An 18636-nucleotide genomic window follows, 5' to 3' on the forward strand; every position below is an offset into this window, starting at 1 on the left:
GCCCCACCCCCTCCTTCCCAAAGCTCTAAGGGGGACAGCCTTGAGGTCCCAGATCTCTCAATCCCAGATAGATGGCAGCCCTGGGCAGCACACACCGCTTCCAGCAGAGCAGCAGGTGCAGGGAAGCAGCCCCCACCCCACATCACAAGACCCTGGCTTCAGTGCTGTGTGACTCTTAACTCGGCTTTGCCCTCTCTGGACCTCGGTCGTTCGCCCAGCAAGATGGGAGCCCCTGGCTTCAGTTCACATCCCTGGGTCTCCACGACCCCACTCGAGGGAGCTGGGGCGGAGGCTGAGCCTGGGGCTGAGGCAGCACAGCCATGTCTCTTCCCTGCTAGGCTGGGGTCCTATCCACTTCAGGGTCCCATCACATCTGTGACAACAGATGTGGGTCTCTGGCTACTTTGCATAGGCATCTCTCTGGGCCTTACACTGCCTGTGTCATGTCTGTGTTTGTGTTTGGAGATTTTGTAAAGAAGCAACCCGGAGGAAGTGAGGCTTGGGACACGCAGCTCTGTCCTGGCCGTGATGGGGTATGGGGTGCGCAGCTGTTAGCAATGGTCCCCCTCCTCTCCCTACCAGCCTCGTGCCTGGTGTCAGGTCCAGGCCAAGGCCACGACCTGGGCCAGCTGCCAGGCGCATCTGGAAGACAGATCCGGTTGGAGGCTGCAGCTTGCCTTCTGGGAAGAGAAACTGCAGGAATTAGGAAGGCGGGTCCCAGGAGAGCTGACTCAGCAGGGCACAGCCTGCACCTGCTGACCTGAACCTTGCTGTGGGGCGGACAGAGCAGAGGTGGGCTGGGGGCCCAGAGCACAGAGCCAAGAGGGTTGCTTTGGGAGCCACAGAAAGCCCCTTCTCATCCCGAAGCTGGGTGAGCCAGAGGCCTGGGCATGCAGTGGGAGAGCAGGCAGAGGTCGCCAAGTGCCAGGTTCGGCTGGGTTAGGAGCCTTCGGAGCCCAGGGCTCAGCGTCTCCTGCCCCTGCAGCCAGGCAAGATGCAGGGAGATCAAGAAAGTGGAGGCAAGGACCATTGTTCCAGGCTCCTGACACACCTGCCTTGGGCTGGCTTTGTTTGTTTGTTTTTATCCCAAATGCAGAGAGAAGAGAGAGAGAGAGAGAAATCAAGAGATAGAGAGAGGTCTTCTATCGGCTTGTTCATGCCCCAAATACTGGCAAACAGCCAGGGCTGGGCCAGGCTGAAGCCAGGAGCTAGGAGCTTCATTCGAGTCTCCCATGTGAATGGCAGGGACCCAAGTACTCGAGCCATCCCCTGCTGCCTCCCGAGGTGCACATTAGCAGGAAGCTGGATCAGAAGTGGAGATGGAGGTGGAGGTGGAAGTGGAGGTGGAGGCAGGATCCATCCCAGCCACCTCAGTATGGGCAGTGGGCATCCCCAGACCCTGGCTCAGCCTGCCGCACCACAATGCCTGCGCCCCCAGGGCCACCTTTTGACATCTGCTGATTGCCCTTGTAGCTTAGCTCAATGCCTCCAGAAGGAACAGCCACGATGCCTTTGACAGTGATAATAAGAATAACAACCACACCAGCATTCAATGGGTGGAAGACATAGCAGCAGGAATCTGTGCTCACCGCCCTACCAGTTACAAAAATACTGAACTGGGTCCATGCGGTTGCCCCACAGCCCCTGCCCTGAGGGTCCTGAGCACAGCCCTGGGAGGCATCGGCCGGGGCCCCAGCTCTGCATTCTAGATCTACCCAGAGAGAGAGCCTGCAGCACTCGGAGCCCTCCTGTGCCTCAGTTCTCCCGTGGGAGCCTCATCCCGATCAGGGAGCCCTGCCTCTCCAGGGAGGCTGCCCACCACAGGGCGCCCCCTCCCCGACGCCCCTCTGCCGAAGCCTGAGCAATCAAGGCTGGCTGCCTCCCCGGGCTGGTGCAAGTGCCCGCCTCCTCCCAGCCCCTCTCCCAGCAGCAAGCCCAGCTCATTTGCATGTGGATCGCGCCTGCCACCATGGGTGCTGGGGTCAATTGAAACTCAAGAAAAGAGAAGAAATTTATGCAAAACTGTTGATTGCATTTGTATGTAATGAAATCATCCAATATTCATCGGACTGTAGAATCTAATCTGAGAAGAGAACTGAAGGACATGAGTGTCACTGCAGAGCCGTAATGAGCCACTGTAGTGATTAAAACAGCTCTTGAGCCTTCTGAAAATCCAGGCAGAAATAGCGTCTAATCAACTCTGAATATAGGAGGCGAGATTGGGCTGGCGCGCTGCGCACGGCCCGCCGCCGCGCCGGGGCTGCGTGGTAAACCCCGGCGGCCGCGGGCTGTGGGTGCCGATCGCCCGGCCACAATCAGCCGCGTCCTCGCGCACAAAGCAATTGCCGCCTCTCGCCACGCAGAGACAGCCCAATCACAGCCGTTGTCAAGAGCAGCTTGAGGCTTCGGCACCCACCTCAGAGCCTTGCCAAAGGCCTCTTCTGGCTTCCACGCTCCCAAGGGGAGGCAAGCTCGGGAGACCGCCATCCCTGGACACACCCAGGGCTCTGGCAGGACCGGTCTGCGTTGCCGCTAAAATGTCACCTCCTCCATGCAGTGTTCCCTGACCACCTCCGTCTAAGTGAGCACCAACACGTGCACACACGCACGCATGCACAGTTCTCTAACCCCTTTCACCTGTTTCATTTTCAGTCCAGCACTTGGCTGTGCCTGGCATTGCATGGCTTCTTTATCTACCTAATGTCCTGAGTAGACTATAAATTCCCTGAAGGCAGCGACTTTGCCGATGGTTCGTTCACCTCGGGGGGGCGTGTGCAGAACTATGTTTGCCGTTTCAGAGATACCCCACAAGCGCCTGCTAGGATACTTGCATATTTGTGGACTGCATCAGTTTCAATGAGCAGCCCAGTGAGCTGAGTGTGTGGTGTGTGCTGGGCTCTGTCCGAGGCACTGAGTGTGCCGTGGTGAACGAGGGGTGCCTGCATTCTCAGAGCCCACAGTCTGGGCAAGAGGCAGACGCTGAAGACGGCACCAGGAGCAGTCTCAGGGCCCTGACCCGAGCCGCGGAGATCGGGCAAGGCTGCCCAGAGGCAGTGAGATCCGGCGGGAGCTGCAGGGTGCATAGGCTTAGCAGCAGCAGGGTCTGGAGTGTGGCAGGCAGAAAGAGAGTCACGTGCAGAGTCCCTGAAGTGACAGGTGTGTGGGCGCGGAGGGTGGGGAGGGGGGTTAGAGAGGACCCCAGAGAAGCCAGCGTGCACTGGAGCCAGAGCAAGGGGGAGGCCAGAGAGAGAGGAGTTGGGAGAGACCATCAAGGTCACACCTTTGCTGTTAAGACCTTGGGTTAAGAGTTTGGGACTTCTTCCCAGGCTTCCCAGGCGGGGACAGGGCGGGTATGAAAGCCTCGGCTGGGGGATGGGGCATGGTTAGGAGGAGGTCAGCCAGTTCTCTCTGCAATGAGAGAGGGGGGATGGCATGGCAAACAAAAGCTGGGAATCTTTTTAAAATTTTCTTTATTTATTTGAAAGGCAGAGCAACAGATGGAGAGAGAGAGAGAGAGAGAGAGAGAGAGAGAGAGAGAGAGAGAGAGAGAGAGATATTCTATCTTCCGGCTCACTCCCCAAATGCCCCCCTTTCCTGCACCCCAACAGTTAGGACAGGGCCAGGTCAAACCCAGGAGCTGGGAACTCCATCCAGGGACCCAGTTACTGGAGCCATTGCCTGCTGCCTCCCCAGGACACACGAGCCAGAAGCTGGATTTGGGAAGCGCAATAGCCGGGACTCAGGCTGCAACTCCACGCGGCAGCCTAACCCACTGAGCAGCAACACCTGCCCCAAGGGCTGTGCTGCAAGATCATTTATCTGACAGCAGGTGCAGCATGGAAAGGGAACCAGGTAGGAGCCAGAAATGAGCCCAGCAGCCACTCATCCACTCGCCTGTTCTACATCCAACAGGCATCTCTGGGTGGAAGCTGTCCTGCTCCCCCGTCTGTCCACTTTTTTTTTTTTTTTAATTTGACAGGCAGAGTTAGTGAGAGAGAGAGATAGAGAGAAAGGTCTTCCTTCTGTTGGTTCACCCCCAAATGGCTGCCACAGCCAGAGCTGTGCCAATCCGAAGCCAGGAGCCAGGTGCCTCCTCCTGGTCTCCCATGTGGGTGCAGGGGCCCAAGCACTTAGGCCATCCTCCACTGCACTCCCAGGCCACAGCAGAGAGCTGGACTGGAAGAGGAGCAACCGGGACTAGAACCCAGTGCCCATATGGGATGCGGGCGCCGCAGGCAGAGGATTAACCGTGAGCCATGGGCCGGCCCCAGTCTGCCCAGTTTCCAATTGGGGCTGGATCTGGATACAAAGTATCTTATTGTGAACAGGGCTCCTCAGGCGGGCACCAATAGGTTCTGCAGATCCAAGGCACTGGGTGAATCCTGAGCTACTTGGTTTTCCCCTGGCACAGACTTTTTCTCCATTTGCCTGCGGAAGACCTTGGATGGCTGTTGGCTGCAGAGAGCTGAGGACTGACCCACTGCGTGGCAGCGCCTACTGGGTAGGAAACAGGTCAGGTCCCAGCTCCGCCACTCATCTAGTATGTTGCCGGCAGGTGAGTTCTTGCTCTTTTTCTGCCTCAGTGTCCCCTTTGGTACAAGTGAGGAGAGTCATGGTCTCTCCATCACCCGGACCCACGACCACGGAGCAGGCCCGACTTGAGTGCCATTCTAGCTGTCTCCTGTGACCGTGAGCAGGACACTTGGGCTGAGTCTCAGTTTCTTCCTCTGTAAAGTAGGGGTAATGATGTCTGAGCTCACAGGGCTGGTGCAGGCACAGCCTGAGATGCTCAGAGCACGCAGCCCAGGGCCGACCATGCAGGAATGCTCCGTAAATGGCGGTGGGTGGCCTAGGACCAATGCCCTTCCTCCTTCCTTCTCTGCCACGGCTCCATTCCACCAGAAGCTTGTGGCTTCAGGGGTTCTTTTCATCTGTAGCTTTGGGTGGAAGGGGCTCAGCGCCTTTCTAACCCCACTGGGGTGGTCTGAGGGACGTCGCTGGGGCTCCAGCCGGAGGCCCTGTTTGCCACCACCAGCCAGGGAACAGCCCTGAACGATTTCGATAGCAGCGGTTCCCCACCTAGATGCCCATTCGGGCAGCTTGGCTTGGTTTCGGGGAGCCCCCTGCCCCTCCGCAGGCCAAACCCATTGTGTGAGTTGGATCTGAGATGCCAGCAGAGCCTTCAGTTGGTGGAGCAGGAGAAAAGGGAAAAAGGGAGACCACATCTGAACTGTGGGTGCATTCCTGGAAGACTTCCTGAAGGAGGCTGGGTCTGAGGGATAGCACCTGTCTCCCCCTCTTCTGGGAAAACATCTTTAAGCACAGGGCAAAAAATGGAAAATAGCCATCCCTGTTTCCACAGCCCCAAATTGACATTTCGTCCTGCCGTCACACACAGATAGATACATTTGTGGGATGACGTCAAGGGTGCAGCCTCTTCCTTGGGCTCAGTCACCATCAGGAATTTGCTAAGGATCCCCCCGAAAGCCCCCTTGTAAAACCGCGGTAAGGTGAAATAGAGTCAAGACTCATTTTCAACAGCATTGCTTTGCGCCTTGTCCTCCCCACTCCCAACACACGTGTCAGACTGGATCCGTGACTCCTCGGCCGGCTGCTTCCACTGCCCCCCAGGCACCGAGGGCACGCAGCCGGCTTCCCGACCCCACGGGGCAGGGGCAGGCAGGGGACCGCGTTCCAGGCACAGGGAGCGGCGGCGGCAGCGAGGCCTGGGCATGGGAAAGGCGGGTGCGCCGTGGGCGCGGGCACGGGGCCAGGGCGCAGGGCGAGGGGCGCTCGGGGCCAGGGGTCTGTCGTGGGCACACGGGCCACGCCCTCAGCCAGTCCACGTGTGTCCTCTCCCCGTCCTCCCGGGGGAGGCGGCCCGCGACTCTTTCCATTAATTGTCTCCTTAATGACCCCCTGAAGTCAAGTGCCCATTGTTCGGGGCCGGCGCGGCCTCCCGGGCTGTGTCCGCCGTTGGGCTGTGCAAGCGTCTTTCCTTCCCCGCTTTCCGGCGGCTGCCGGCCTTATCTAGTCCCCGCAGCCCGGCCCGCGCTCGGGCGGCGCTTCCTCCGCCCGCCACACCCGTCTCTCTCTCTCTCTCTCTCTCTCTCTCTCTCTCTCTCTCTCTCTCTGCTCGGCGGCCTCCGTGCGCTCCTGCCGCTCGCGCTCTCGCTGGCGACCTGGGCCACAGGCCTCACTCTGCAGGGGTGTCTCTCTCAATCTCCCAGCAGAGGGTCCTGCCCCCCACCCACGTCACCGTCTCTCTCCCTCCCTCCCTCGCTCTCCCCCACCCCCCGGGACCCCCACGCGGGGCGTATCTGATCTGCGGCTGCCTCTCTGCCTCCTTGCTTCGCCCCTGTCCCTGTCCCCCTCTCTCCTCGCTCCCACCCCTCCTGATTGACTATTGTCCTGGTTCCCACACTGCCTCACGGCCAGCCCCGCTCACTCACCCGCAGGGTCCCCGACGACGCCCACACGGGTCAAACCGCCTCCCTCCCTCTGCTGCTTTCCTGCACGCCGGCAGCTCCAGCTTCGCCTGGGATGCCAGCCCCGGGGACCTCGTGCCAGGAGTGGGCGTGAGATCCCTCCCTCCCAGACTTTGGGATTCAAGCAAAAAAAAAAAAAAAAAAAAAAAACAGGAGGGAACCAATAGATAGTGACTTTTTTACTTTTCCAAATGAGGATTTTTTTTTTTAAGAAATATCAATGTTTTATTTCCTAATAGAAAGAATATTTTAACACCAAAAATAAAAGTAGGAAGAATAAGATCTAAGATTGTACGACAGTCATTCAAGTTCAATAAATTTAATTTGCAGAATACCTGGGCCACGTGGCCTTTATTTTGCCCCCAGACAGATGAAGATGGCCGCGGCAGCTGGCGCAGGTTCTCTGACCCAGCCAGAAGCCACAGGCCGTGTCCAGGTGCCTCCCTAGTGCCCACCGATGAACGAAGTGGCCTTTACTGGGAACAGGAAGGGCAAACCTGGGGGCCATCACTGTGGTGTAGTGGGCTAAGCCTCTGCCTGCAGTGCTGTTATTCCATATGGACACCAGTTGGTGTCCCAGCTGCTCCTCTTTGGATCCAGCTCCCTGCTAGTGGTCTGGGAAAGCAGTGGAGGACGGTGCTTGGTGCTTGGGTCCCTGCACTGCATAGGAAGACGCTCCTGGCTCCTGGCTGCAGATCAGCCCAGCTCTAGCCATTGAAGCCGTTTGGGGAGTGAACCAGAAGATGGAAGACTTTCTCTCTCTCTACCTCTCAAATAAATAAATAAATAAATATTTTTTAAAAAAAAGAAAAGAAAGGGCGAAACTGGCCTCCACGAATCATGTATGTAGCCGCCTACCTGGAGCTCAGACTCCTGGCTTCCCGCGTTCCAAATCTTCCTGTGTGTGTCTTCCGACAAGTAGCAATCTCTCTGTGCTCCCAACTTCATTTGCAAAATGAAAAATGGCAAACAGCTCCTAGAGGGGCCCAGCACACAGTCAAGGGCAGTATTTGTGAGCACAGTATTTGTCAGCAAGGAGGGGCTGGGAGAAGGAGCCTGCAGAGCAGCTGCTGGGCTGCCTCACTTCAGGGGCTCTGGAGCTCAGGGCCCAGGGAGAGCCTGGGACTAGGGAAGAGCCCTTCCCCCTGCCTCTTTGGGGACCCACCCGGCATGGGCAGGAAGCCCAGGCCCTGAAGCCAGCACTCCTGCCCGGGCCGCGGACACTCCGAGTAGAGCAGAGGTGAAGCGGCATTTTCTCGTCACCGACGCCAGCCACGGGAGCCCAGGCAGAGAGGAGTAGCAAGGTGGACACCCCCCGGGGCCTTCAGGGGAGGTCCAGAAACCCTTGAGGCAGAGTCCCAGGAGGGGCTGACGGGCCTGAGCAGGCAGGTGCGAGGAGTTAGGGAAATGGGGCTGTTTTGAAAGATTTGTTTTTATTTATTTGAAAGGCAGAGTGACAGAAATGAGGGAGAGAGAATCCCCCATCTGCTGGTTCACTCCCCACATGGCTGCGATGCTGGGCCAGGCCAAAGCCAGGTGCCTGGAACTTTACCTAGGTCTCCCCACGTGGATACAGGGGCCCAGGAACTTGCACCATCCTCTGCTGCCTTCCCAGGGGCATGAGCAGGGAGCTGGATCCGAAGTGGAGCAGCCAGGACACGAACCAGCACACATACTTGATGCTGGTATCCCAGGCAGTGGCTTAACCCGCTGCGCCACAGCGCTGGCCCCTCCTGGGGGTAACTGATGTGAATGTTTGTGTTCAAGGCCTGGGGGGGCCCTTAGGACCAGACGAACGAGACTGTGCCGCTCAGGGGTTGCAGGGGTGAGAAGAGCAGGGAACCGTCTTGCCAGGGACTCGCCCGGAACGTATCTAGGGCTGGCCGTGTCTGCCTCTGTGGTGAGGCCAGCCTGGCACACTCACCACATCTACTGAGACCACCCAAGGGAGGGCAGGCAGGACTCCATGCCTTGTTGGATAGGGGGAGAGAGAGAGGGAGGCTGAAGTTGTTCCCAACATCCTGGCTTCACACCTTGGTGGGGTGGGGGGGAGGTGTTATGGGGATAGGACTTGTCTCCCCAAAAACTCATGCAAGATAATAATAGGGTAGAGACCTGATAGAACAGTTGCGGCCGGGAGGTGGGGCCAGTGGGAGGCCTTTGGGTCACTGGGGGCGTCTCCTTGGAGGGTGGTTTAATTATTTGAGTTCAAGTTCGGCCTAGGTCTCTCTCTCTTTCCTGGCTCCCTGAAGCTGCCATGAGCAGCCTCCAGAGACGCTGGCGTATGGGGCCGCCTGACCCCACACTGTAATTTCCAAACTGGAAGCTGAAATAAGCTTTTTTTTTTTTTCACAGAGAAGCTCCTTTAAAGCAATGAATAGCGGACTAATGCCGGTGGGGGGGCCCTTTGGAGAGACAGGAATGGAGAAGGGTGTGCAGGCCTGGGTGCACTCCAGGTGGGGCCGGCCGAGGCCGAGGTGAGGCGCTTAAGGCACAGCCCCGTGCAGATGCTCAGCAGGCACCTGCAGGCCCAGGGGTCAGGAGACGTCAGGATAGGTGGGTGAGAGAGTGAGCGAGCGAGCGAGCGAGTGTATGGACAGACGGGGAAGGAACAGGGCTCCTGAGGCAGACAAGCGAATGCTGTTCAGCTTCTGCACGGCTGGATCAGGGCCTTGTGAGAGTGACCTCACAATCAGGACCTCGACAGGCCCAGCTTGCAGAGGTCACCGAACGCCACAAGGTAGCAGGCAATGGGGACCCCTGAAGGTTTCTCAGCAGACAAGTCTTGAGTGACAAGGCGGAGGCTGTGTCTCAGGCTGATCTAATCTCACAACACGGGATGGGCTGGGAGCAGAAGAAAGGAACACAGAAAGGGATCATCACCTGTTCATTTAACACACACCGCACTCGCCTATGCAGAGGCGACCCTGCTCGCCAGCCCACCCTCTGGTGCCCAAACTGCTGAGGGTTGAGACAGCAAGCCACTTAGTGTCACCACTGAATGTAAAGAAAGTCAATCACACACACACACACACACACGGGTATTATTCAGCATTAGGAAGAAAGGAAATTCGGACACATGCTACATTATGGGGACATTATGCTAAGTGAAATAAGCCAGTCACAAGGAGACACACAGGGACCAGCGTTGTGGCACAGCAGGTTAAGCCACTGCCTGTGACGCAAGCAGCCCATACTGGAGCACCTGTTCAAGTCCCGGCTGCTCCATTTCCGACTCAGCTCCCTGATAACGCCTCTGGGAAGGCAATGGAAGAGGGCCCACGTGCTTGCTTTGGTCCCTGGCACCCACATGGGAGACTCAGGTGGAGTTCCAGGCTCCTGGCTTCGGTCTGGCCCAACCACTTAGGGAGTGAACGAGCAGCTGGAAGATCTCCTTGTTTCTCTGTCTCTGCCTCTTTCTGTAACTCTGCCTTTCAAATAAATACATCATAAAACAACTACAAGATACCACTCATACAAGGCTCCTAGCATAGAGAAGGGAGCCAGGTGGTTGCCAGTGGGGGCTGTTTCCGTTTTGCAAGGTGGGAAGTTTTGGAGACTGGTGTGTAACACTGTGAATGCATAACACTACTGAGCCGTGCACTTCAACAAGGTTAAGATGGTAAATTTCCTGTGAGGAATGTTTTACCACAATTTAAAACACTAAGGAAAAAAAGGGAGCTCCAGGGTGGACCATAGAACAAAACCCAATTCTAGGGGCCGGTGCTGAGGTGTAGTGGGTAAAGCTGCCACCTACAGTGCCAGCATCCCATATGGGCACCAGTTGGAGTCCTCGCTGCTCCACTTCCGATCCAGCTCTCTGCTACGGCCTGGGAAAGCAGTAGAAGATGGCCCAAGTTCTTGGGCCTCCGTGCCCATGTGGGAGACCCAGAAGCTCCTGGCTCCTGGCTCCTGGCTTCGGATAGGCACAGCTCCGGCTGTTGCGCCAATTGGGGAGTGAACCAGCGGATGGAAGACCTCTCTCTCTCTGCCTCTCCTTCTCTCTGTGTAACTCTTTCAAATAAATAAATAAACGTTTAAAAAAGAGTTATAGAAAATACACCCAAACGATGAATACTGAAGAGACTCAAAGTAAAGAGGAAAGATACACCACGCAACGAGGAAGAGCAAGCCAGCGAGGGCCGCAAAGGGCAGCGAGCGGCACAAACCACACAGGATGCTTTCGTGCAGCACAAAGGACAGGACATCAAAGGAGAACTGGGACTGCAGTAACAGGAGGCTGAGGACCCCTTACAGTCGAAGCCTCAGCAATGGCCAGAGCCTAACCAGGCTGTAGGGACCCTCAGCATAATCCGCTATTTCCCGTGTGTGGGTGTCAAAATGGTCCCCGAAACAGTGTGCATCATGCAAACCGACCACAGGTGCCAGGGAACAGAAAGGCTCACAAGCGGCTTCTGAAGATACGCGTTTGTATGAGCATACGGAGGGCTCTCAGGGAAAAACACAAACTAGGAATCAACTTCGCATGGACGGCAACTTTTTTTTTTTTAAGCACCAAAATAAACTCAATCTGCTAATTCCACTTTCCCACAAACGTTTTGAAGTCATCTCATTATCTTTTCCTAACGGCCAAGTTTCACTAAAAGGATGTAGAAGTGCTTGCAAAACTGAGAAATCACTGAGCAAACATTAGCCCCCTGATGCCATGGATACCACTTTGGGTGGTGTTGGGATCACGATTCACTGCTCGCCATCCTTTTGCTTGCTGGGGAGAAGCCCACCAGACAGGGAGGCTATGAATATGTACCCTGCACTGTCTCCGTGACAGCTACCATTTCTTCAATGTTTACTCTGAGCCAGGTCCTGTGCTATCTCACACACGTGCAGTCTTTTACAAGCAAGTTTTCTAACTGCTCTACAACAGCAAGACTTCTGCTACCCTTCTGTGCCGTCCAAGCCCAGGGCAGGGCTGGGGCCACTCTGAGCGCTCAGCAAAGACTCAGGATCTGAAGCACTGATTCAGGCCTCCCTCTCCTCGGAGGGTTCACTCCAGCACTTACTGGCTGTGTGACTTTGGGCAAGTTAAATACCCTTTTTAACCCTCTTTTCTCACATGAAAATATCGATATCTACATCAATTAGGACTGTTTAAATATTGAAAAGCAAGTGAAGTTTAAATATAGGAGAACAAGTTTGAATATGGACGAACACCTGGTCCACGCTGGACATTCAATAGAGGTTCATGAGAGCTTGGAGGAGGAAGAGCAAAACTTACCAGTTTTAGAGTATGGATCCCTTTCTATCTAAAAACACAAACTTTAGGTAGAAACAGCCTGCACTGCTTTTCAAACGATTGGTAAAACCCAACACCAGGTAACAGTGGAGTAAGTTACGGTGGGTCCATATTATAGGATCATTGCAGTAAAACAAGGAATTCTATCGAGATGCACACATAGGGACAGCCATGACTGTTTTGGGGTTAAAAGTAAAAAGCCTCTGAGTATGAATAGAATAGTTTCCCTCTCTCCTTTTCAAACATTATATATATATATGTATATTTATACACACACATATATACACACAGAGAGAGGTAGAAAGGTCTAGAAGGATATATACTGATTTTTAAAGGAGGACGTGTAACAAGTTTAACTTCTTATCACACACACACACAAGAGGGAAAGATAAAACAAAGGGGAAGCGTTCTTCAGCCTGGATTTTTCATGGGGACTTTGGTAGCCACCGGCGGGGCACAGGAGGCGGTTAATTCTTCCGGCCAGCTTTCCTGCTACAAAGGGGGAGACGAGGTGCTCTGGCATCCCCCGTTACTCGGCACGTCCAAGCAGGTCGTCTCCTCCCCAGCCCTGCCACCTCTGCCGCTCCGACACCCAGAGCAGCGGAGGACCTCCTTGATAAATGTCAACTGAAATAGAGCAATCAGCTGAAAGCCATTTGCTGAGCTGTCTGACCGCCCTGGGCCCGAGGCTTCCTTTATTCATTTATCATGATGTACAGCTTTGGCCAACATACACACGGGAGAGAAATTGTTGACATGTGGAACCCAAGTACAGAAAATCTTTCATTTTCCCTCCCGTCTGTTCACCAAATAAGTTTTTGTTTATTTAAAGACTACAGAGGATTTGGCTGTTAAGAACCAAATGCCTTTGGAGTGGAGTTACAACATAATTCATCATTTCCTCTGTTTATTAAAAAATCCTGCATCTTTGAGAAGCACATTTTCAGGGAGCCGGAGCTTTCGGCCACTCACGGAAGACTTTGCAAAGCCCCCGCCATGTGGCTTACCCCCAGGGAGGATCCTTAATGGCAACTTCTAGCCCTGTCCCCTGCCCCCAGCCTGGGCTGCCTGCGGTGTGTGATGGCCACTCAGGGCTGAGTGCGCTGTGAGGACGGGGAAGCCGAGACGGTGTCAGCGTCTTTCATTGACCTCTGACCTTGACTGCTCACTGGCTGTTCTAGCCTTATTCCACCAGCACGAGCGGAGGGAGGAGCGAGGCTGCGAGGAGTCGGACAGTCAAGCCGGACGCTGCTTGGGAGGGACTCAGCCAGGCCCTGCTGCCACCACAGTGGCTCCACTGTAAAGGCAGACACCTGGCAGAACTGGAATGGACGTCCCTGCTTTTCCAGCCAATGCCCTGTAGCAGCACAGTACCTGTAGTACAGTACCTAGTTCCTAGCACTCAGCTCCTCTCAGGTCAAGTCCTTCCCACTTCCAGCACATGGTACACTACCTGACAAACCATCGGCGCTCACTCAGTGCTGAAGGAAGCAGGGGTGGGGGGTGCATTGTGAGGGTGGTGTGCACAGGCCATGGCACCTCTGCATAAGGCTCCCTTTTTACCTTGCTCCTACCTGGCTGTTCAGCTATATCATCTTAAAAAAAAAAAAAAAAAGATTCATTTATTCATTTGAAAGTCTGAGTTAGAAAGAGAGGCCTTCCATCTGCTGTTTCACTCTCCAAGAGGTTGCAATGACCATAGCTGAGCCAGGTGGAAGCCAGGAGCCAGGAGCTTCATCCAGGTCTCCCACATGGATGGCAGGAGCCCAAGCACTTGGGCCATCTTCTGCTGCTCCTCCCAGACCATCAGCAGGGAGCTGGATCAGAAGTGGAGCAGCAGGGACATGAACCAGCACCCATATGGGATGCTGGCGTTGCAGGAGGTGGCTTTACCTGCTAGGCCACACTGCCAGCCTTTAAAATATCCCTGTGAGAAGCCAGCAAAAGGTAAGTCATTGTTTCTCTGAGTTCTGTGAACAGTCCTAGAAAAAAAACCTTTTTTAAAAGATTTATTTATTATTTGAAAGAGTTACACAGAGAGAGAGAGAGAGAGAGAGAGAGAGAGAGAGAGAGAGGTCTTCCATCTGCTGGTTCACTCCCCAATTGGCTGCAATGGCCAGAGCTGTGCTGATCCGAAGCCAGGAGCCAGGAGCTTCTTCTGGGTCTCCCACGTGGGTACAGGGGCCCAAGGACTTTGGCCATCTTCTACTGCTTTCCCAGGCCATAGCAGAGAGCTGGATCGGAAGAGGAGCAGCTGGGTCTCAAACCGGCGCCCATATGGGATGCTGGTGCTTCAGGCCAGGGCATTAACCCACTGCACCACAGCTCTGGCCCCTGTCCTAGAAAATTAACTGAACCTAAGGAGGGGGCCACAGAGAATCCTGGACTCAGGAACAGCACTGGAAGCAGAGGTGGCCTCGTGGGGCAGAGCCCTCAGAGTGGGACCTGATGCTGTCTCCACAGCCTCTGCATGGAATTCAGTTACAATACGGGATAGCCAGCTGGTGTCCAGTGGAGACAGCTTGGTCCCAGGAGCATTTCATGTGGAGTGTAGGGTACAGCAGGAAACCACCACCAGTTTTTCTCCCTACGTTACAGGCTTTGGCATCAGGCCTCGGTTTGATCTTCGCTCTGCCACTTGCGAGCCAGGTAACCCTGGGCAAGGAGAGTTATCTCCGTGGAAAAACAAGCTGACAGCAAGTCACAGAGACTCTCTACTACTTTCTGGCCTGGTCACTTTGGGCAGTTACCTAATGCCCTCGAGTCTGTTTTCCTGTCTATAAATGGAGATAATGCACAGCCATCAAATGTACTGTGAAGCTTACAAACGATGCTGAGAAGTGCATCCTGCTCGTGAGGGTTACATCACCAACAGGTGAGGGACAAGGCCCTAACTGAACCCAGAGCCCACAGACGAGCCACGACAAACCACTTGTCTGTCAACAACAGAAGGCTCTTGAGAGGAGAAGCCAGCTCTGGGGCAAGGTATCTCACCACCGAGAGAACCTGAAGACAAGGACCAAAGTAGAAAATGGGGCGGCGCTGTGGCACCCGCATCCCATGTGGGCACCAGTTCTAGTCCCAGCTGCCCCTCTTCCAATCCAGCTCTCTGCTATGGCCTGGGAAAGCAGTAGAAGATGGCCCAAGTCCTTGGGCCCCTGCACTCACGTGGGAGACCCAGAAGAAGCTCCTGGCTCCTGGCTTCAGATCAGCAAAGCTCTGGCCATTGCAGCCAGCTGGGGAGTGAACCAGCAGATAAAAGACCTTTCTTTCTGTCTCTCCCTCTCACTGTCTATAACTCTACATCTCAAATAAATCAATAAAATTTTTTTAAAAAGAGTAGAAAATGGCAGAAAGGCAGTGTTAAGACTAGAAAGAAAGGCAAAGCAGCCAGCATTTGTTGAGGGCTACTATGGGCAATTTATTCATAGCACAAACATGAATGCCTACTATGCTTCAGGTATTTATGCCAAGTTCTGAGGAGGTACAGACTAATTAGCAAAAAAATCATTAGGGCTCAGATCAAGTAGTAGACTTGCTACAACAGCCAAAGATGGGGGTCCAAGGTTGACGGGAAAGGAGGGCATCCCAGAGGGCGAGATATCCAGACGAACAGGACCAGCGGTGACGGGGGCAAGAGTGGCCCAAGTGGAGGGCGGGGCTGTGTGCAGGTGACCCAGGGGCAAATGTCCTGTTTGAGCGCTTTACATACAGGTCCTTAGGGTCATCCAGCAGACCAAGGCTACCCTTCCCTCTGTGGCTGAGGTTACCGTGGGTGAGAGTGCCCCTGTGGCAAGGACATCCGGTCACAGGTGAAGGCCCGTGTCAGCCCTGGCAGAGTGCAGACAGGGACAGGACCTGACGGGAATGGAGGCTCCTGGGATGCAGCAGGTGCTGTGAAGCCTGCCCATGGTCCCAGTCCTGGGCCACATCACGTCCTGAGGAGCCCTGGGCCAGCAGCAGACACTTCGGGGGGCACCCCTGCCAGAGTGCCCGGAGCAGAGTAAGACGGGCAGGGGATAGGAGAAGGAACAGGACAAGTCTGACTGTCCAGCTGGAAGCCCAGGCCTCGTGTGGAAGGGCAGCACGGGGAGAGCCTTCACGTGCACACAGCCACCCACAGGAGCCACCAGGGACTAGGCTCGGGACCGGGGCTGGCCCTTGGCGGACTTTCATCCAAGGAGCTCTTTGGTCTTCACTGCCAGATGCCTGTCCAGCTCTGCAATTGTGTCGTCGGCCATTTGGCTGATCTGCAGGAACACCAAACAAGACAGCACGGTCACTGGGCGGAAAAGGGTAGAGGGCCAAAGGTTCTAGAAATAGGAAACAGGAACTGGGAAACACCAACAGGCACAAAGGTCCCCTCTGAATGAGTGCCAGACAGGTATAGTACAAAGAACTTTACACAGTCTCACCAATTCCGAACAGCAACTCCGGGAAACAGACTATATTATCCCCATTTTATAGACAAGTAAACTGAGACAGTGAAATCACTTTTTCAGGATAAACACTAAAAAGTAACAGTGGGGGCCAGCACTATGGCGTAGCGGGTAAGACCGCCACCTACAGTGCCAGCATCCCATATGGACACCAATTTGAGTCCCGGCTGCTCCACTTCTGATCCAGCTCTCTGCTTTGGCCTGGGGAAGCAGTAGAAGACGACCCAAGCCCTTGGACCCCTGCACCCATGTGGGAGACCTGGAAGAAGCTCCTGGCTCCTGGCTTTAGAATGGTGCAGCTCCAGCCATGCGGTGGAGTGAACCAGAGGATGCCAAGATTTGTCTCTCTCTCTGCCTCTCCTTCTCTCTCTGTGTAACTCTTTCAAATATCACAGTTGACTGATTCCACAGCCCAAATTATTACTTATTTTTACACTATTAAGAGAAGTCAGCTTTATCTGTCCCCTAAGGAGCCTCTAGAATTTCCTTCACCTCAGACACTGCTGATAAGAAGACTATTAAGATCCCAATAAAATAGAAAAAAAAAAAATGCCTTGAAGCAAGATGCAGTACATCTGGTTAACAAACATGGAAAATTCAACAGACACTGAAGAAATGCTAATTAAAACAAGATACAGTTCAGCTATCACAGTTAGCAAAATTTGATGTTGTGGTTTTTAATTACAATATTCAATGCCAGCAAGCTATAGTGAAATGGATAAACTTATATATCATCGACAGGAATTCAAGTTGATGCAAATGTTCATACCATTTAACCCCCAAACTTCTCAATTGAGAAATTGTACCGTGAGCAGGATCTGAAAATTTTGTTTTAAATTTTATATACAAAGATAATTGATGACCCTAGCTCTATTTTTAATGATGAAAAGTCAGGAAGTCTAAAGCCTTAAAGTTGGGGAAGTAGCTGAATGCATATAGTCATTTAGAATGGCTAAGACTGCTGATTTCTTACAGAGAGGGTGGAAATATGAATAACAGCCTGGATATATTCCTGAAATGTCTGGATTTTTTATAACAAGTATGAATTACTTTTGTAATCAAAAAGACTATTTTTTCAACAATGTTTCAAGCTCTTCACAATATTATGCGAACATGCTCAAATTATATTTCAATGAAAGAAAAAGCAGGATATAAAATTCCAAGTATACATACATAACAGAAATGGCCTCAAATAAATTTAAAAATTGTATATTTTTAAAAATTAAAAGAAACTCGCCAAATATTAACAGTGATTTAACAGTAGGAAGATGGGTTAATGCATTATTCATGTCCATATCAGTCACATCCAGTCCAAGATAAAGCATACAGGCCGGCGCCGCGGCTCACTAGGCTAATCCTCCGCCTTACGGTGCCGGCACACCGGGTTCTAGTCCCGGTCAGGGCGCCGGATTCTGTCCTGGTTGCCCCTCTTCCATGCCAGCTCTCTGCTGTGGCCAGGGAGTGCAGTGGAGGATGGCCCAAGTGCTTGGGCCCTGCACCCCATGGGAGACCAGGAGAAGCACCTGGCTCCTGCCATTGGATCAGCGCGGTGCGCCGGCCACAGCGCACCGGCCGCGGCGGCCATTGGAGGGTGAACCAACGGCAAAGGAAGACCTTTCTCTCTGTCTCTCTCTCTCTGTCGACTCTGCCTGTCAAAAAAAAAAAAAAAAATCCAGCATACAGCAAGTGCTCAGGAGATATTTACTAAGTGAGGAATTATGAAGTTTCTGTGATGTTCTGTATTTTCTGCAGTAACCACACACTTGCTCTAAGAACGAAAACACAACACAATACAGCTTAGTAGGTGCTGCAGGCTCCCTGCCCCGTCTACATGGCCTGCGCAGGAGGCCCCAGGCAGGAGGCTTTGGCAGGAGCCACAGCTGCCCTGGATCCTGTGCTCCATGGCACAGCGCCTGTTTGACGTCTTTATTTGCAGACCACAAGCCTAGGCCAGGGACTGGGAACTAATGCCCCAGAGAGGGCAGAAACTAAAAGGGACTTGGAGCAACTGGTCCCAGGCAGGGAGGCGGCTGGGCCCTCGGGATTGCAGCAGCTGTGTTCTGCAGGGGGGAGAGCAAAGCTTCTGGGGCCACAGTCACTCGGATGCCAGCCTGGTCCCTCCTTGCTGAGCCAGCCACAGCCCTTGAGATGCCTTTGCCCCTGCAGCTGCCACGCACAGGGCGTGGCGTAGTGCCCAGGCTGGAGAGGAACAGCCAGGAATGTAGCCTGGGACTGTCTCTGGGAAAACAGTGCTGAGGCTGGGACTGGGGATGGCTTAAATCCTCAGTGGGTGACAACCTGCACGTCATTTCCCTCTGCGTCTCAGTGTCCTCATCTGTCAGACGAGGGTGCTGGTCCCGTCCTCAGAGTAACTGCGAGGGTTAAACAAAACCATGACTATACAGGCACATTTTAACCTGGTCATGCTGCACAAACATGGCCATGTTACTATGAG

At 54.0% G+C, this 18636-nt stretch overlaps 1 protein-coding gene across 2 annotated transcripts in view; it reads right to left on the reverse strand.

Annotated features, from left to right (window-relative positions):
* Positions 1–15120: 15120 nt before the first annotated feature.
* Positions 15121–18636, reverse strand: part of MRRF (mitochondrial ribosome recycling factor) — a 63120-nt gene continuing 59604 nt past the window's right edge. Inside the window, exon 7 of one of the 2 annotated variants that reach the window (XM_062207621.1) lies at positions 15121–15992. In XM_062207621.1, the coding sequence (XP_062063605.1) occupies positions 15915–15992 (78 nt within the window). In that variant the 3' untranslated portion in view covers positions 15121–15914. The remainder of the gene's footprint in view (positions 15993–18636) is intronic. The other variant, XR_009867589.1, reaches the window with a different exon arrangement.

The sequence above is a fragment of the Lepus europaeus genome, chromosome 12 (genome assembly GCF_033115175.1).
Source record: "Lepus europaeus isolate LE1 chromosome 12, mLepTim1.pri, whole genome shotgun sequence".
Classification (NCBI taxonomy): Eukaryota; Metazoa; Chordata; class Mammalia; order Lagomorpha; family Leporidae; genus Lepus; species Lepus europaeus.